This window comes from Myxine glutinosa, chromosome 4 (genome assembly GCF_964187855.1).
Source record: "Myxine glutinosa chromosome 4, kmMyxGlut1.1, whole genome shotgun sequence".
Classification (NCBI taxonomy): domain Eukaryota; kingdom Metazoa; phylum Chordata; class Myxini; order Myxiniformes; family Myxinidae; genus Myxine; species Myxine glutinosa.
In genome coordinates, this window is record NC_136264.1 from 56,748,017 (window position 1) to 56,766,326 (window position 18,310).

Here is an 18,310-nt window from a genome sequence, read left to right on the forward strand (position 1 = left end):
GCACCAATTTTTTGAGTGCAGTTGCCGATGTGAAGCCTGTAGGAATTGTGCCTCGCCAGGCCTCTGACTACAGCCAATGAAATTGCACCTTTAAATTAGATAAGAGGACCCAAGTGGAACAGAAAAGGTTGGTAGAAAAACTTGTCATTTCCAGAAGCAAATGGAGATGATCGATTCATTCAAGTGTCCAACCATACTCTTCTTTCCAGTTTTTCAAGATGGTTGTACCATATTCATATTTATAGCATGTTTTAATCTCATGTATTTATTTATTTTCTTCCCCCACGCCCCCAACTCTGTCTCCATGTGGCTTTCTGAATACTTTACACCTCTTCCTCCTCCCCCCTTTTTCGAGTTGTCTTGTTTGTCCCCACTACCTACCTAGTTGATTCTCACCTGTCCAATCTTTCATCCTGTTGTAGTTTTTGTCTCCACCGAGTGCGTTGATCCTCTTGTTCACCTCTTCCATTAACTTGTACTTCTTTAAAAGCTTATTGATTTTTAAGCCGATGCCGCCACTTTAAAATCAATTATTTGATGGTTCCTAAGACTATGTTATCTTCTGTTCATAAGGGAAGTTGTGTGGGTCTTTAACTTGATTGCGGATGAAACTTGTAATTTATGTTTTCAAGACATCACCATCCCAAAAAATATCGAGATTTCTTGCACCAGAGGTATTCAGATTGCAGTATTTTGGAGGCCGACATTGAGGTTGTAATAACTCTGCTTGTATTGATTACTGGGTTCGATTTAGGCCCCACATGCAGTCAATACCAAGCATTTTGTAATCGATACTCGGTCAGTCGTCAACTTGATCTCAGGAATCCCTTCGAGATGAAGCAATCAAAACAGCCCGATTCAATGTCCGCCATTCGCTTTGAGTCGGTGTCGGGTGTCTTTATGGAGTTTTTGTCTGATGTGCCTTCATTCTCAAGCCGTCAGCTGCAATTGTGCTTTGCAAAGGTCGTTGAACTTGTCCTTGGCCCTCAACGCTCGGAGATGCTCGGATACACATCACAATCGCCCCTCGGTTATCTGACAATACGTTGTTGCTGCTGTTGCTGTTGCTGTTGCTGCTGTTGGAAAATTTGAACGGCACAAGTGTGAAATATTGTATGACGAAGTTTTAAATTACATGGTTTGTCATCACTTACTTCTGCTTTCGTTTGTAAAAGGTGGTCCACGAAATGATGATGCGTTGCAACTGAATTTTTTTTTTTGTAGTTTTAACTTTTTCTTGTCAAATATGAACGACACACTGAGTAGGTCTTCGACAACAATCTTTTGATGTTGTATTTGCTCCCTGTTGCTGGCATTCGCTGCTCCACTAACCTGCAAAGGAAACGGACGTGGGCCACCATGTGCGTGTTTGAAGTGGAGCCAAACATGAAGCGGTGGAGATAAATTTAAACAATGTTTGAAAGTTTGTACGTTTTGTCTTAAATAAATGAATAGATCCACCCTGTACTTGGGTGTTAAGACTGTCGAAGTTCCCACCGTGGAGTAGTGTCCCTGAAAGCTGCCAAGTCGGTTCCTGCTGGTTTGAAGATTGCTTTGTCCACCTTTACAAGCTCTCTTTCACAGTTGGGAAGAGCATGGTGGTGATTAATTCACCTTGAGCCATCTTTAGAGCATAAGGTGACATTCCGGGCACGAAACACAGGTTGGAATGAATCACAGGAATCAAAAATGTTGATACTTGGTCTTTTCGAGCACTTTGCTTCCTTGACTCGCAACACTCCAGCTACACACAGAATGGCATCTTGCACATGTTGGAGAGGAACCGACGCCTCAAACCACGACCAGAACGCTTCCAGTGTTGCAGCGACCACTTCGACGTCATCGTAACGTGCGAAGAGCGCGTGTACGACCAGGTGGTGGAAGGTAGGGATTTCGTTGTACTTCGCCGGTTGCCGTTGGTTACTGCTCGTCCGTTTACATTTGCGGGACAAATCCCAAGGTCTCGTTATTTTAGACGTTCTCTGGACGCAACAGAGCGTTTGCAAGTTCGTGTGCCGATAACAAAACAAAAGAAGGTTTTGCGAGGGTCTAAACGGGAGGCGAGAGCAATCTTAACTTTTGTTTGGGGGACGAGCCGGAGTGCAGGGCATTCAACATGCGTTCGGTCTTGCTTCGTGTTTAAGCTTTGGCCTGTTCGGACAGTCTGCAACAAAAAAAAAACTTCGAAAGAAACTTTTCGAATGCCGTGTGAAAGTTTTGCAACATTCTTTGGAACCCCAAATTGCTCGTGTTTTTCACGAGGCAATAATTGCTTGTGGCGGTTGATTGACCAAGACGATTTTGTGGTTGATAACCCGTTTGTGTTTTGAGCAACAACAAAATATATCATAAACGTCCAAAATGAATCTGAACCATTTTGATGAACGTAAATGAAAACGTTTGTGTGTTTTTTTTGTTTTTTTAAACAACTACTTATCCGCATAACACACCTATTATTTTAACCAAGGCATGCGTCCATGAATTGCTGGTCTCAGTTTCAAATTAATTTGCATATTCAATGACGAGGGTGCAAAGGTTTAAAGAGGAAGCACGTGGTGCAACTGCTAATTATTATTATAATTTTTTTGTTTTCCCCAAATTTCTGGGCACAATTATTAAGCATGTCGTTCAAATTCCACAACCTAAGTTTGTCCAGTTCAGGACGACTTCCAACCAATAATTAATGCGTTTTCGAATTTGATTGAACGGTTCATGTTGACAGTTTGCATATTTAATAAGTGAATGGGAGATGGATTGCTTGACCAGCACTAACTCGATTTGAGCGGACACCGCACAAAAGGTGCCTTGTCTCGTCCCCTTATCCACCATGGATTGAATTTTTTTTTTTTTAATCACTTGTTAAGTCTTAATCTTAATCACTTTTTTGTTTGATAATTCCAGATTTTTCTTTCTGAACAGCAGTAAAGGTAAAATGCTGCAATATGTGTAACTCCCTGAGATGACGTTTGCGCATCTTCAACATCCAACAGAGCTCCACGCACGAGACGAGATCACGTCCCAATCCGTGCACGTGATCAACGCGGACATCCAGGATAATCATGAAGATGCAACGCTGGGAGCCTTCCTCATCTGCGAGATCTGCCAATGTGTACGTGAAATGTTAACTGGTTCATACTTATCTACTCGGTTTATGCTCTTTAGTTATACTAGGGCATGCCCGTACGTGGGTGCCCGTTCCTTGCCAAAAAAAAAAAAAAACGCTACCCGTACGCTCTACCCCGCCCGTACGCCCGTAAACAAAAAAAACAACGCTCTTCGCTTCCGCCCTTCGCTCTGACTGAATTGGGAGAAATAATGCGCATAAGAAATCGAGAAATTATTATTTTCTCCGGAAGAAATCGAATTACGAACCGTAATGGCGCAGGCTCTCGGGCTCGCAACAACGCGTTCTGTGATTGGCTGCCGGAAGTGAAGTCTTCACTGTCGCAAATGTGAAGCGATGAATACGATGAATCGCAAATTAGTTTTTATTAGTTTTAAAACATAGTTTAACGGCAACATAGTTTGCCGACGGGAAATAAATGAATACGCTCTCAAATGTGCCATCCGAGGCAGAGTCTGTTCGCCACGTTCGGCACACGTGATAGCTCGCTGCTCTCTGATTGGTTGAATCGTTTTTTGGACATAGCTCGGTAACTACTTCTGCGATTAATTTAAAACCTTGAAAAGGCACATCCTCGGGTCCCCAGCAATATACCTGGCAAGTTTCAAGTATATCGGACCGGTAGTTGTCGAGAAACAGCGGTCACAGACAAACATACATACAAACATACAAACATACAAACATACACACAGAGATTGCTGGAATTATAGATAGATAAACTATAATATATAAATAACTAGCAGGAGGACCCGGTGATGTTGGCATTTTGAAGTTTTTTTTTTTTGTTTTTTTTTATGGGTGCCTAAAACACTTCCCTCCACCCACTAAGGAAAATAACACACACACACACACATATATATATATATATATATATATATATATACATGCACATACACACACACACTACTCAGGGATTCTTTTATATTGGCTTTCACATAACAACAAAGGCTCAGGCACCATAGAACGATTTTTATTTATTTATTAATTATTTTAAACTCCCTCTCCCACTTCCCCCCCCCCCCTCCTCACCCCCACGTCCCCATTAAAAAAAAATCAAACTTTTTTTAAAATTTTCAAATAATTTTTTGTTGAATAAAACACGCCCATGCACTCATTGATGAACCTCTGAAAGATTGACGAAGATCCATTCAGCCATCTCTGGAAAAATGGCGACACACCAACGGCTCTCTTATAGTATAGATTCCAGGCTCCAGCTTTGCTCACCTTGTCATTCTTATTTTATCCTTGCGTGATGTGTCCCAAGGATTCCTTGGCTCCACAGCATGGTTACAAGCACCTTGTTCCAGACTATCAATGAAATTGACCAAAATGTCCCTCTCTTCTGCAGATCCAGTATATGGACGACATTGATGATGAAATGGATGAGCTGTTGCAGGACTTTGAGGATCACTGTGGAAAACCCCTCTTGCACACCGTTTGCTTCTACTAAGAGCAGGATGGTGCCGCATTCGAGGACCCCCCTCCGTGCCTTGGGCCACTGAACCCTAATTCAGGATTTGCACTTGAACCTCTCGATTTTGATCAACATCACCCGAACCAACCTGCGTTACGAGGATGAGCGAACTGGGACCTGCTCCTGTTATTCTCACTTCTGCCATAATGTACAGAACTTTTGTAAATATGAATGTGGAATTATCTTTTTTGCAAAGTTATAAGTTATTTACTGTTTTTGTTTTTTCAAGGCTTGTGCTATTCCAACGGAACCGTCAATGACTAACGGGTCAAATGGAGATGTTTGACTTTTCGGTGTTTATTTGAATTTCCTTTTACACACCTGGTTCACGCCAAGTGCCCTGCGAGTGTTTTCAAAGTTTACCATCGTCTTTCGTCTTGCGTTATTTCAATGGGCGGAGTGAGATCAGTAAATGTGTAATCTCAGAGAATCCATCGAGCACTTTACACACTCTCCTTCCCATTGGCCCTCATCTTCACACATTTTGGGGATGTGATTTAGTCTTCATACTGTGTTCTGGTTGTTTGGAAAGTTTTTCATTCTTTGATGAATTTCTTCATGTATATTTCACATCATCACAAGTAAAACTGCAGTCAAAGTTTTTTTTTGCCTTTTTTCTTCATTGAGTGCAGGTTTGTTTTGTTTTTTGGATACAATATCGAGTCTCGTGGAAGAGCTAACATCAATCACAAAAAACAACAACGAACGGACACATAACATACAAAAAAGGGAGCGGGAGAAAAGATGGGGAGAGAGAGGGAAGCACACAAGTACGACGGCAGAGAACAGGGACATCGGGAGATCTGTGGGAGGGAGAGGGCTTGCGTGGAGGAGGCGTGGGAAGGTGGGTTAAGTATCAAACACATGGACACTGCTGGAACTTCCAAGAAACAAAAATGGTATTTCAAAAAAAATAAACAAAGTGGATTTGGGGTGAATTAATAGGGGTAGAAGACATCAAGGTTTTGGATGGGGGAAGATAAGAGATGGTGGTGAACAGCTGTTTTAAAGACCTGGAGGGAGGAGTGGGATTGAAGGGAGTGAGGGAGTTTGTTCCAGCGGCGGGAGAAAAGAGAAGTGAAGGTGAGCAGAGTCTTGATTTTGGCAGATTAACCATAAGAGGGTTGCAGGCAGATCTTTTACGACCTGTAGGAATATTTGGGGGACAGAGCCCAGAGAGAGCTAGGGGGGCAAGGCTGGAGAGGAGTCGGTAGAAGACGGAAAGACCACCAACCTTCCTGCGGTGAGTGAAAGGCCCTCGGAGTTAGCTTCATCGCGGTCTGGGTCTGCAGCTGTTTGAGCAATTTAAGCTGAACAACGTAGCACCAAATGCTCGGTATGTTGGATATATGTACGGGGGTGTGGCTGTGCCACTGATGCAGTGCCCCTGTAGGTTCGAGCAGGATTTTGTGATGTGTACATGGTGCCGGCGATAGCTCGCCAACTCTTCATGAAGGACACCGTGGGATATTTAACGTCGACAGACCGGAAGCTCAGGTTAACGTGCACGGATGGTACGCACATTGATTAATCACCTGGATGATAAGTTACACTTTGTTCAGGATTCAAAGGCAGATAAAAGCAGCTCAGAAGCCAGTGTGCATACCTCCAGGGCCTTGGCTATCCCACCAACTTTCAGAGCAAGAAATGTTTCTGGTCTATAGTTTTGACATTTTATAACATTTCCTTGTTATGTGCATATGCAAACAATTGATAGATCAGAAAAGTACATTTGAAAGCTTTAAGGCAATGGTCTCTGCTTTAAGGAAAAGGTATGGTGATAAGGATCACATCCATGCTGGGCATCGCCCTGAAGTGGCTGAATCGACTGGTAGGTGGGACTGATCCTGCGTATAGATGGGGGAAAACCTGAGGAGAAGATGAACAGCAATCTTGGTGCTGGAAGGAGCAATAATTGAATTAAACAGACCTAGGAGGGTTGTTCCATTGGTGTGAGAAAGGTGGAACAAATGAGTGGGGGTGAGCTTGGATTTTGGGAACATGTGCAGCCTGGAGAAACCTGGAGGTGGAGGGCAGCACAGAAAAGTCAGAAAGCATAAGAGCAGGAAGCAGGTGGCAGAAGACAGAGAGCCCACCGAGCTGTCTGATGCGGGAGTAACTGGCTCAGAGGTTCAGCTTCATTGTGGAGAATTCCGATGATGTTGAGAGCCTTGGACTCCACAACATCAAGGTGCGAGGCAGGAGCACCAGCCCAAAGGGGGGGGGGAAAGCACCCAATCGAGCTGTGGATGAAGAATTTGTTAAGTTCGGATTTACAAAGGAAAAACCTGACGATGATAGAAGATTCCCATTTGGTAGCTGACCGTGGAGGGCAACTCTGATATGTGGTTTGCTCAAGAGATTTTGGTGAGTTGATTTTGATGTTGAGGGTCGAACGTTTGAAGGAATTAAAGTTTTTGAGTGGTTTTTCAAGGAAGTTGATGGGAGGGTTCACCACATGGCCATTTTGGAGACCTAGAGTGTGAGATTTGTTTGGGTTGAAAGTGTTAAATTTAGTCATGATTTGATCAAGGTCTGCAGGTCGGGAAGAAGCTGCCACCTGACTATCTGAAGGATGAGAGATGCTACGACAGAGGACGATGGAGTCTCCATTGAAAAATAGGGATTTTAAGAGAATCCGATAGTTGATTAAGATGAGGTAAAGGACTTGGCCCAAAATACTGTCTTGTATATTACTGTCACCACATTAACACTCCATCACCCTCCTCCTTATCATTGACAAACATGAAATCTACATGAGAATGTCAACACGTGTGCGCAAGACATGTCTGCAGAGGCTCAAAGAGGGGTGACCTCAAATGTCAGTTAACGACTCAATATCTGGTGTGACCACCATTTGCATTGACACACGCCTGGCAACCACCTCATTGAGGACACAAGATGGTTAAAGAAGGCTTGAGGGATGTCCTTCCAGATCTGTACCAAGGTCTGCAGTAGTTGGGACAACGTCGCCGGCTAATTTTGAAGAGGCAAAGTTGTTGTTCCATTTCATCCCACACATGTCCTATGAGAGAAAGATGAGGTGAAACAGCCGGCCAGGGAAGTGTGGGTATCTTCTGTTGTGCGATGAAGTTGGTGACCACTCATGCGACATGAGGGTGCATGTCGTCCTGGTCAAGTGTAACGTGATGTGCATAAACCTGCAGGAATGTGAGGACGGATAACTTCATAACGGATAACTTCGAATACCTGTCAACTTGCCATTAATGACCTCCATCTTGGTTCTGTAATGTGCGGTGATCCCTCCCGATACCATCCTGCTTCCATTGCCGACTGACGAACGTTGCACAACACGTGTCAGCGTAACGTTCCCCTTCCCATCGATAAACGTGACAACGGCCATCACAACTGTCAAGATGGAACCCCGACTCATCTGTAAAGAGGATAGCAGCCCAATCTTGTCTCCTGAACCTCAGACATTGTCTACACCAAGCTTGGTGCGCAGGTCGACATGGCAACACCATCAGACGTACCACTTGTGGTCGGATGTTATGCTTGCCTGATTCCTGACAGCTCTGGCACTGATTGTTCACAAGCCAGGGATGCTGCGAGCTGTCAAACTTGCTGTCTGGCACTGATTCCTAAGGTGCACCACCCGCATGTGGTTATCCTGCCAATGTGTCAGTTCAGTTATCCTGAACTTGGACGGTTTCTGATGTTGTCAGTTTGCTGATAACGTCTCCTGAGTGACTGTATTGTGTTGTAATGAACACCAAAACGTCGAGCCACACCATTTTGTGGCATTCCTGTCTCAAGCATGTAAATCACACGTAGACGTTCATTTTCACCTTTTCAGCATCACGTTTATGACATTTAGACGTCAATAAAAATGTTTTTCACAGCTGGGATGGTTCACAGAATCGTGCTGCGGTGCAACTTGCGCAGTACCATATGTAGCACTGTCACATGGCTCAGTACCAGTATATGGCAATTAGTGGCTCAATAGCGCAGTGGGCTGCTGACGCGTGATCAATGGAGGTCTGTGGTTCGAGCCCCGTATTGAGTCAGAATTTTTTCACACTTAGCCCCTTGCAGGAATTTGATTCCTGTTTATAATATATATATATAGTTGCAGCCACGGGTTTCAGGTCTACTACTAGGGGGATCCTCGGTTTCCCTCTGATTAACTGGGCTTGAGGCCACCGAGCACAAATAACTTTGTGTCATGGTGGGTGGTTAATCAACCATGTGTGGCAATTTATCTACCAGGTTACCCTAGGGTGCTCCATCTGACAACCGTTTACCTGAGTCACACGGCTTTCCGATCGGGCTTCACGCCCTCGATGTGCACGAATCTTATCTCAATTAGGGCGGCAGAGCAACCGCTTAGTGCACACCAGACTTGGATGAGAGCCAATGACTTGGGAAATTAGAATCTCCCAGACTACCTTATGTGCGGACAGGGCTGGACCAATGGTAAAAAGACGAAAACAGACAGATCGGAAATGGAGTTCAACAAGAGGGAATTTATTATGTACAGAACCAAGGTGTAATGCAAAATGCAGGCGTGCGGTGATATATAGGCACTTTAATTCAAAACCAAGAGATGCAATAAAATGTACAAGGGGAAATTGCAAACAATGAAGGGAGCGAGTGATATATAACCACCTTTAGAGGCCATTTTTCCCTGCAAGCGGGGGTTGGCCTTTTTCGGGAACCGTGGTTGTTGTTGTTTTTTGGTCCCCTTTTTGAAGCAATGTTTTACGGCCGGATGCCCTTCCTGACGCCAACCCTTTTTGCCGCCTTTAACGACAAGCAGGGAATTACCAGTGAACTGGTACTCAATTAGCCGACCTCGGAAGGATGACAGGCTGAGTCAACCCCCCTGGCGTTAATTCAGTGATCGACCAGGATTCGAACCCAGGATCCTAGGTATCCTAAGCCGGCACCCTAGCCGCTAGCCCAACACCAGGGTACACCAGAGCGAGTGATATATACAGCAAAGAAAAACATATGAGGTGCAGAACTTATCCCTATGCCTTACCTACAGACTAAACATAAGACATGGATAACCAATGAAACATCTGTAGAAGGGACGCAGACATAAGTGTCGAAAGAAAGAGAAAGGGTGAGGGATATTGGCCTCTTGGCTCACCGCCATCATACCTCTGTGACCCAAACGCTAAGGGGAGGGGTTAGAAGGAGAGATACTGAGTGTGTCCATGGTGTGTGAGCATAGAGGTGCGTGGGGCACCTGTAGTGTGTGGGTGCAAGAAGAAGCTTTGAAAAGGTGGGTATCAGTTGTGGCTACTCCGGATGAGTATGGCTGCGGCAAAGCCGCTAATTGTTGCTGCTCTCTTAATCGTTATTGCTTTTGAGTTCAATGTATAATGATACAGAGAAAGGGATAGAAAAGGAACGCATGAGATTAAAAGTTCTAAAGAGTGTATGCATGTAGCTTGGCTTGGCCCTAACGTGCACTGGCTCTAGCTCCCAGCTCTGATCCGCCAAACGTGAACACCACCACTCGAGCCCTAATCATCCACCCTAGAAGCACCACAAACCGAGCACAGGGCCAGATGAGCACCAAAGCCAAAATCAATGCGCACCAGGCAAGCATGGGCCAAAACCAACACACCCTCAATATGCTGCTCACGGTGCCTTTATAGTCGCTTAGCGAGGGTGGGGCTTAAATTGGATCAAAACCGACCCTTGGTGCGAATACGGCTGCCGATTGGTGCATTACCACTTTCCCAAGGGTTAGCCCCACTCCGCCTTCCACGCCTCATTTTTTGGGTGTTTTAACGAGGTTTCAAGAGTGAGAATATCTTCCATCACCACTGTTCCTTGCGCCTTTCCCCTTGCGCTACTAAGTTGGTGGCGGGCGTTTGTGATGTCTTTAGATGATGGAGGAGGAATGCAGGTAACGTGCGTGGTTGAAGTAAAGTTGTGGTTATTTGGTTTGTGGTGTTTTGGGTCGCAATTAAAAAGCATGTATAATGTCTTAATGCAATGTACCTAAAGTGTGGAATAAAAACCAAGTGTAAATAAAAACGTGTACGAACAAACGACAAGGGTTGTGGGATAATTGTGGGGTGTAAATGAAGATTGTGTGAGGATTAAGCAAAGTGGCAGTTTAGTCTTGGCGCGTGATTCAAACTAGCTTTTGGCGCAATATGCCAATGAGCTAGCTCCCCTATTGCAGAGCGTGCCCCACTAAGCTTGTATGGAGTTTAAAATTACCCCTAGGAAATGGGGAGAAAAGAGGAAAAACCTCTCTAACCCTCACCAATGCATTTTATCTATCAATCAACCTACTATTCAAAGGGAAGGGATTACTCTGGTCTTATACTATTGAGATAACTAAGTAAGGGACTTATACGTTGGTTGCAATTGTCTGCGGAGCCAGTTCCTAGAACCACAACTATATATATTTGTATATTTGTGGGGGTAGGTGATGAAATACCACAGTGGAGATAGAACTGTGTTGGGTAGCATGGACCGCGTGTGAGTAGGAAGCCAATCTCAATGTATTTAAGTACAAAAACTGTGAGCTTAAGATCGTTTACGTGTCACCACATAGGGGGTGGTGTTATGTTAACTAGGTGGGGTTAAGATTAGTTTCCCCGGTATGTGATTGCCTCCTAGGATTTTTCCCTGTTTTTACAATTATAACAAGCCGGCCAGAAAAAAGAGCGCTCCATTAAACCACAATAACTGACATAGCATGCCGACAGCACCCGAGCAGAGCCGATCGACAAGTGAGCCCGCCCACATTAACGATGTATTACAATGTATTTCGTTGGTTTGCAGTGGAACAACAACAAAAAAAATGAAAAAATTACTAAATCTTTGCTTATTTCACACAGAAATCCTAAAATGGCCCGGACAATATTATTGGCACCTTTTAGAAGTTGTCAGAAAGAATTACATTTCAAGCAGGTGATTCTCCTTTACTTTGGAATTCGACTCACCTGTGGTGAGATGCAGGAGCCTGCAATATAAAAATCACTTATTCAACTAGTTTGAACAGAGAAAGGAGTCATTTTGCTGTTTTGTCTCACTGTGTGTACCGCAATGAGCATGGAGAAAACAAAGAAAACCAGAGAATTGTCTGAGTAGGTCAGACACAAGATTGTAGCCAAGCATGGACAATCTCAAGGCTACAAGTCCATCTCCAGAGAACTTGATGTTCCTGTGTCCACCGTACACAATGTTATAAGGAAGTTTAAGGCCCATGGCACTGTAGCCAACCTCCCTGGAGGTGGCCACAATAGAAAACTTGATCGAAGATTGCAGCGAGGGATTGTTCGAATGGTGGAGAAAGCACCTCGATCAACTGCCGAACATATTCAAGCTGACCTTCAGACACAAGGTACGAGTTTCAACTCACACTATCCGTCGCCAACTCGATGAAAGGGGTTCTGTGGTAGGAGGCCCAAGAGGACCCCACTGCTGAGAAAGCCTGACTGTAATTTTACAAAACACACCTGAACAAGCCTAAATCCTTCTGGGAGAATGTCCTGTGGACAGATGAGACCAAATTAGAGCTTTTTTGTAAAGCACATCATCTCTATGTTCACAGAAAACAAAATGAAGCCTTCAAAGAAAAGAACACGTTCCCGACAGTCAAACATGGAGGAGGTTCAGTGATGTTTTGGGGTTGTTGTGCTGCCTCTGGCACTGGGTGCCCTGAATGTGTGCATGGCATCATGAAATCAGGAGATTACCAAGGCATTTTGGAGTGCAATGTTCAACCCCGTGTCAGAAAGCTGGGTCTTTGTCGAAGGTCATGGTTCTTGCAGCCGGACACTGACCCCAAACACACTTCAAAAAGCACCCAGGAATGGTTCAAGACAATGCTGGACTGGACCAAATAAAGCAGCAGTATTCACCCCAGAGACCAGGTAATCTTCTATACACAGACTTGGCATTTAATATGGAATATATTTTTTGTGGGGGTGAACTTACTTTTCAAGATGTCTTAGAACCAAAAATTAATTGGAATTATGTTGAAATTATTCTAGATTTTGTTAATGTGACCTTTAAAAGAAACAAAAACCACATTTGACATTTCGAAACAAATAAATTGATCCTTGAAAGTGATGTAAACTGATATCGAACTCAATTCATGGACAGTACTGTGTTAAACTTCTGTACGTTTTCCAGAAGTATCTCTTTATTTTGCACATTAGCCAAAAATGTTTTTAAACAAAAACAAAAGTTAAATTACGACTGGGATTACGGACAGTAAAATTACAGTTCAGTACTTCGTGTAACCCCCACGAGCATTCAGGAGAGCACATACATGTTGAGGCATGCTGTTCACGAGATTTGCCAAGGTTTGGACAGGAATCGCTTGCCATGCAGTGACAATAGCCTGCTGCAATTCATGCACAGAGGTCGGCTGCTGGTCCAAGTGGTCGATTTGACGCGTTAATTCTGCCCACAAGTTCTCTATCGGATTCATATCCGGGGACATCGCAGGCCACTCCATATGCTCTATACCACGGTCAGCAAGAAAGTGTTGGATCATGCGAGCATGATGAGGCCGTGCATTGTCATCTTGGAAGACAAAGTTTCCTTGAAAGGCTGCACTAGCAAATGGAAGCAATGTTTCTTCCAGAATGGCCCTGTACTTGAACTGGTTCAGGTTTCCATTCAGAACAACCAGGTCAGTTTTGCCCCCTGCATGAAAAGCAGCCCAAACGGTCACCCCACCACCTCCCGCTTGGACTCTTGGCACTATACAATCTTTGTTGTAGGCTTCATGCACTTGTCTGCGCACTCGGACGTGGCCATCTTGACGATAGACCAGAAATCTAGACTCGTCACTGAAGATCATGTGATTCCAGTGTCCTGGCTGCCATTGATGGTGCTCTCTGGCCCACTGCAATCGGCGCTGGCGGTGTTGTCTGGTCAGGCGTGGCTTTCTCAGGGGATGCCTGGCACGATAGCCTTCTTGAACCAGTCGTTGGTTGACTAGCCTTCTGGATACAGGCACATTTGTCAGTTGCTGCCACTCAGCCCTAAGCCGATTAGCTGACTTGGTACGGCCATTGCGGACTAACCGGTGTAGCTGGCGATCATCCCTCCTTGTGGTTCTGCGGGGACGCCCTGGCCTCGGTATTGGAGTAGGGACACCCCTCTAAGCATTTCGTTTCAGGATCTTTGACACCTGACCTTGAGTGATGCCATACTGCCGAGCAATAGCACGCTGTTTCATGCCGTAATTTCGTAAAGCCACCACTCCATGACAAACAGCATTGTCGAGTTGACGGACCATCTCCAGAGGAAGCGGCAATAACTTTTGGAGACGTGCAGCAGTTGTTTTCCACTAATACAGATCGCAACAACCCTTGTATACCCGACTGTGAAGCCAATCATCAAATGCACCTGTCCGTACATTTTGCCACGCCACCTGTGATATAATCCTGTTGTTGACTTCTTGCTGCGACAGACAATCAGTGACATGGTTCTTTTAACAAATAAATCACCAAAGTGTAAAAGAAACTCACCAGATTGATATACTGAGTTAAGAAAGTAAACCCAAGTCGAGAAAAAAATAATATTCCATATTAAATGCCAAGTCTGTATATAAAAGAAAGTTTTTGTTTGTTTGTCTGCACGCGCTAATCTCCTGAACGGTGAAAGATAGGAGGAAATCTTTAAAACAAAAAATGTCGGGACGGGCCCCGGGAAGGTTATAGTCTAGGTTGCGAGGCCAGTCAAGGCCGCTTCGGCCGGGCTGGGCCCATTTCGCAATTAAACGCTGAGATGAATTATAGTAGTCAATCTTCTACGGCCGTGGGTAAAAGCTGAATTATAGCAGTAAATTCATTCAAAAAGAACTAAAAATGTCGGGACAGGCCCCGGGAAGGTTATAGGCCAGGTGGCGAGGCCGGTCGAGGCCGCTTCGGCCGGGCTGGGCCCATTTCACAATTAAAAGCTGAGCTGAATTATCGTAGTCAATCTTCTACGGCCGTGGGTAAAAGCTGAATTATAGTAGTAAATTCATTCAAAAAGAACTAAAAATGTCAGGATGGGCCCCGGGGAGGTTATAGGCTAGGTGGCGAGGCCGGTCGAGGCCGCTTCGGCCGGACTGGGCCCATTTCGCAATTAAAAGCTGAGCCGAATTATAGTAGTCAATCTTCTACGGCCGCGAGTAAAAGCTGAATTATCGTAGTAAATTCATTCAAAAAGAAGTAAAAATGTCGGGACCGGCCCCAGGAAGGTTATAGGCTAGCTGGTGAGGCCGGGCGAGGCCGCTTCGGCCCGGCTGGGCCCATTTCGCAATTAAAAGCTGAGCTGAATTATAGTAGTCAATCTTATATGGCCGCGAGTAAAAGCTGAATTATAGTAGTAAATTCATTCAAAAAGAACCCGGGCAATGCCGGGTGCTTTCGGCTAGTCTCAAATATATATTAAAATAACGGCAGTTTTTCCGTCCGTCTGTTTTTCTTTCCGCCCATTGGCTGGACAGCTCGCCTGACTCCACCCACAAGTTCATTTGTCATGGGAGGAAGGCTGAATCCACCCACAACGACGTCATTCGTAGGAAGACTGACTCCACCCACCGGAATTTTGATTTTCATCTAGTTCAGGAAGAATACATCGTCGAACCTGTCATATATACAATCGCCATGCCCTACCTAGCTAAAACATTAACTTCCGGAAACATGCAAGGCTGTCCTATACACCGCTCAAAAAAAATGGAAGCTTTTTCTGTGGAATTCTGTTTTGTGGGTCCATGCTGGTATTGTCTGAAAAGGAAAGCAACAATTTTGGGGTATATGAGCGTATATATATATATAATGCTGTGTTCCGATTTAATATGTTAATGTAGCGGTTACCGGTAGCATGACACAATTACCCTGCACCGGTCGATGACGCAACCGGCGAGCGGTCACGTGTCCGGACTCGCCCGGGCGTGTTGAGACTTGCCTTTACCGGGCAAACACTTGCCTTGCATACCACGCCCCGTTGAGAGGCGTGGCTTATCTATTTTCAAACCACGCCCCGCCTGAGAGGCGTGGCTTTTGTGTGCTGAGTTTCTGATATATATTGCCGCCCGTTCGATGGGCTGATTCAGTGCTTTTTGAGTTCTTTCGAGTGAGCTGGAAATAAATAGCTCAGAGAAACTTAATTCCTGGCGTCGTCCATTTTGTCCGATTTTATCGTGCGAGCACAGCTCCCACAATTGGTGACCCCTTTCTACGAACATGGCGATGGAGTCAGCTGTAGCTTTGAAGCTCCCGGGCTTTTGGGAATCTCATGCGGCCGTTTGGTTTGCTCAAGTGGATTCTCTCTTCGCCCTGCAGAACATCACAGAGGACACGACGCGCTACCACCACGTGGTCTCCACGCTCAACGCCTCCTCCGCCTCCCGGGTTCTGAGCTTCCTACAGCACCCGCCGGACGCTGACAAATACGGCGCGCTCAAAGACCTACTCCTCGGTGCGTTTGGACTCACGGAGACCGAACGCGCACGACAATTACTACACCTCCCGGGGCTGGGCGAGGCCCGTCCGGCCGAGTGCATGGACCACATGCTTGCTCGACTTGGCGACCACAGCCCGGACTTCCTCTTCCGCGAGCTGTTTCTCCAGCGGCTACCATGGCAGGTACGATTAGCTTTGGCTAACTCGCCCATCACGGACCCTCGCGCCCTGACCAAGGAGGCCGATAAATTTTGCTCGGCCAGGCGACACGTCGGAGCGGCCGCCTGGCACCCTGGGCCGACCGAGGCAACGCCCGCGCCATGACTGGCGCCACCATAGGCCGAGTCCGCGCCACTGACGGCTGCGGCCGCCGCGACGCCCCGTCGACCGAACCCGACGCGACCGCCGGAGCCTCCACCAGAGCGGACCATGTGCTATTACCATGCCAGGTTTGGGCAGAAGGCCAGAACGTGCCGCCCACCGTGCACTTTTGGCGGGTCGGGAAATGACCAGGCCGGCGCTCGCTGCCTGCCATGAGCGTCGGCCATTCAGGCAGCCTTCTGTTTATCACGGACACGGAGTCCGGGCGGCGTTTTTTGTGCAACACCGGCGCTCAGCTGAGCGTGATAACCGCCTCGGTGGAGGACAACGGGCGACCCCGCTTTGGTCGCCGCAAACGGTTCCTCCATCCGCACCTTCGGTTCGCGCAGCGTCGAATTCTGCTTCGGGGGCCAGCGCTTCAGGTGGGACTTCATCACGGCGAACGTGCCCATGGCATTGCTGGGTGCAGATTTTCTTTGCGCGCATGGGCTTTTGGTCGACGTCAAACGGCGTCGGCTCATCAACGCGGAGACCTTCAGCTCGCTCGCTTGCTCATTGAGCGGCTCCGCTCAGACCAAGCTGGCCTGCGCGCTCCTGGCCACGGACGATTTCCCCCGCCTGCTCACCGAGTTTCCCACCCTCACGCAGCCGACGTTTTCGGCCATCGCCGTCAAGCACGGCGTCGAACACCACATCCCGACCACAGGTCCACCGGTCTAAGCCAGGGCTCGTCGCCTCGACCCGGCCAAACTCGCCGTAGCGAAGGCAGAATTCGACGCGCTGGAGCGATTGGGAATTGTGCGATGCTCGAATAGTGCGTGGGCCTCGCCGCTGCACATCGTGCCCAAACCGGGTGGCGGATGGCGACCATGCGGCGATTACTGCCGCATCAACGATGCCACCACCCCCGACCGTACCCGATACCACACATACAGGACCTTTCCGCCCGTTTGGCGGGGCTGGTGATCTTCTCCAAGGTCGACCTCATTCGGGGCTACCACCAGGTACCTGTCCGGCCGGCCGACGTTCCGAAGACGGCTGTAATTACACCTTTTGGCCTCTACGAGTTCCTCCGAATGCCGTTCGGCCTTAAGAACGCGGCCCAGGCCTTCCAGCGGCTGATGGACAGTGTGCTGCACGATCTCACCTTTCTGTTTGTCTACCTGGATGACATTCTCATCGCAAGCACTTCCCGGGCGGAGCACCTCGTCCACATGCGCACGCTTTTTGAGCGCCTCGGCCAGCACGGCCTCATCATCAACCCGGCAAAATGCCAGTTTGGCGTAATGGCCGTCGACTTCCTGGGGCACTGCATCACGAAGTGCGGGGCCGTCCCGCTGCCTACCAAGGTGGAGGCAGTCACAAGTTTCCCGCGCCCTCGCTCCATCAAGGCCCTACAGGAATTTTTGGGGATGGTAAATTTTTACCACCGGTTCGTGCCTCGCGCCACCCAACTCATGCGCCCCCTGTACGAAGCCCTCCGGGGCAAGCCGGCCAAGCATTACGTCGCCTGGACCACAGAGATGGACGCGGCGTTCACGGGCGCTAAGCTGGCCCTCGTCAACGTGACCATGCTGGCGCACCCGGCGCTCGACGCACCCAACGCCCTCACCACGGACGCTTCCGACTACGCGGTGGGCGCCGTGCATGAACAGTGGGTGAACGGAGCTTGGCAACCGCTGGCCTTCTTCAGCCGGCAGCTTCGCCCTAACGAGCGCAAGTATAGAGCTTTCGACCGCGAGCTCCTCGGCCTTTACCTGGCGGTTCGCCACTTCCGCCATCTTTTGGAGGGCCGCCCGTTCACGGCGTTTGTGGACCACAAACCCCTGGTCTTTGCCATGGCCAAGGTTACGGAGCCGTGGTCGGCCCGCCATTAGCGCCACCTCTCCGCCGTGTCCGAATTTACGACGGACATCCGGCACGTCGCGGGCAAGGACAACGCTGTGGCCGATTGCCTCTCCCGGTCCGGCGCGAACGCCGTCCACCTGG

General features: G+C 47.4%; 1 protein-coding gene across 1 annotated transcript in view; it reads left to right on the plus strand.

Moving 5' to 3' along the window:
• LOC137424658 (RNA polymerase II subunit A C-terminal domain phosphatase SSU72) overlaps positions 1–5,199 on the plus strand; it is a 74,345-nt gene extending 69,146 nt beyond the window's left edge. Inside the window, exons 3-5 of the mRNA XM_068112352.2 lie at positions 1,745–1,884; positions 2,991–3,109; positions 4,473–5,199. Coding sequence (XP_067968453.1) covers positions 1,745–1,884; positions 2,991–3,109; positions 4,473–4,574 — 361 coding nt within the window. The 3' untranslated portion in view covers positions 4,575–5,199. The remainder of the gene's footprint in view (positions 1–1,744; positions 1,885–2,990; positions 3,110–4,472) is intronic.
• Positions 5,200–18,310: the final 13,111 nt, after the last annotated feature.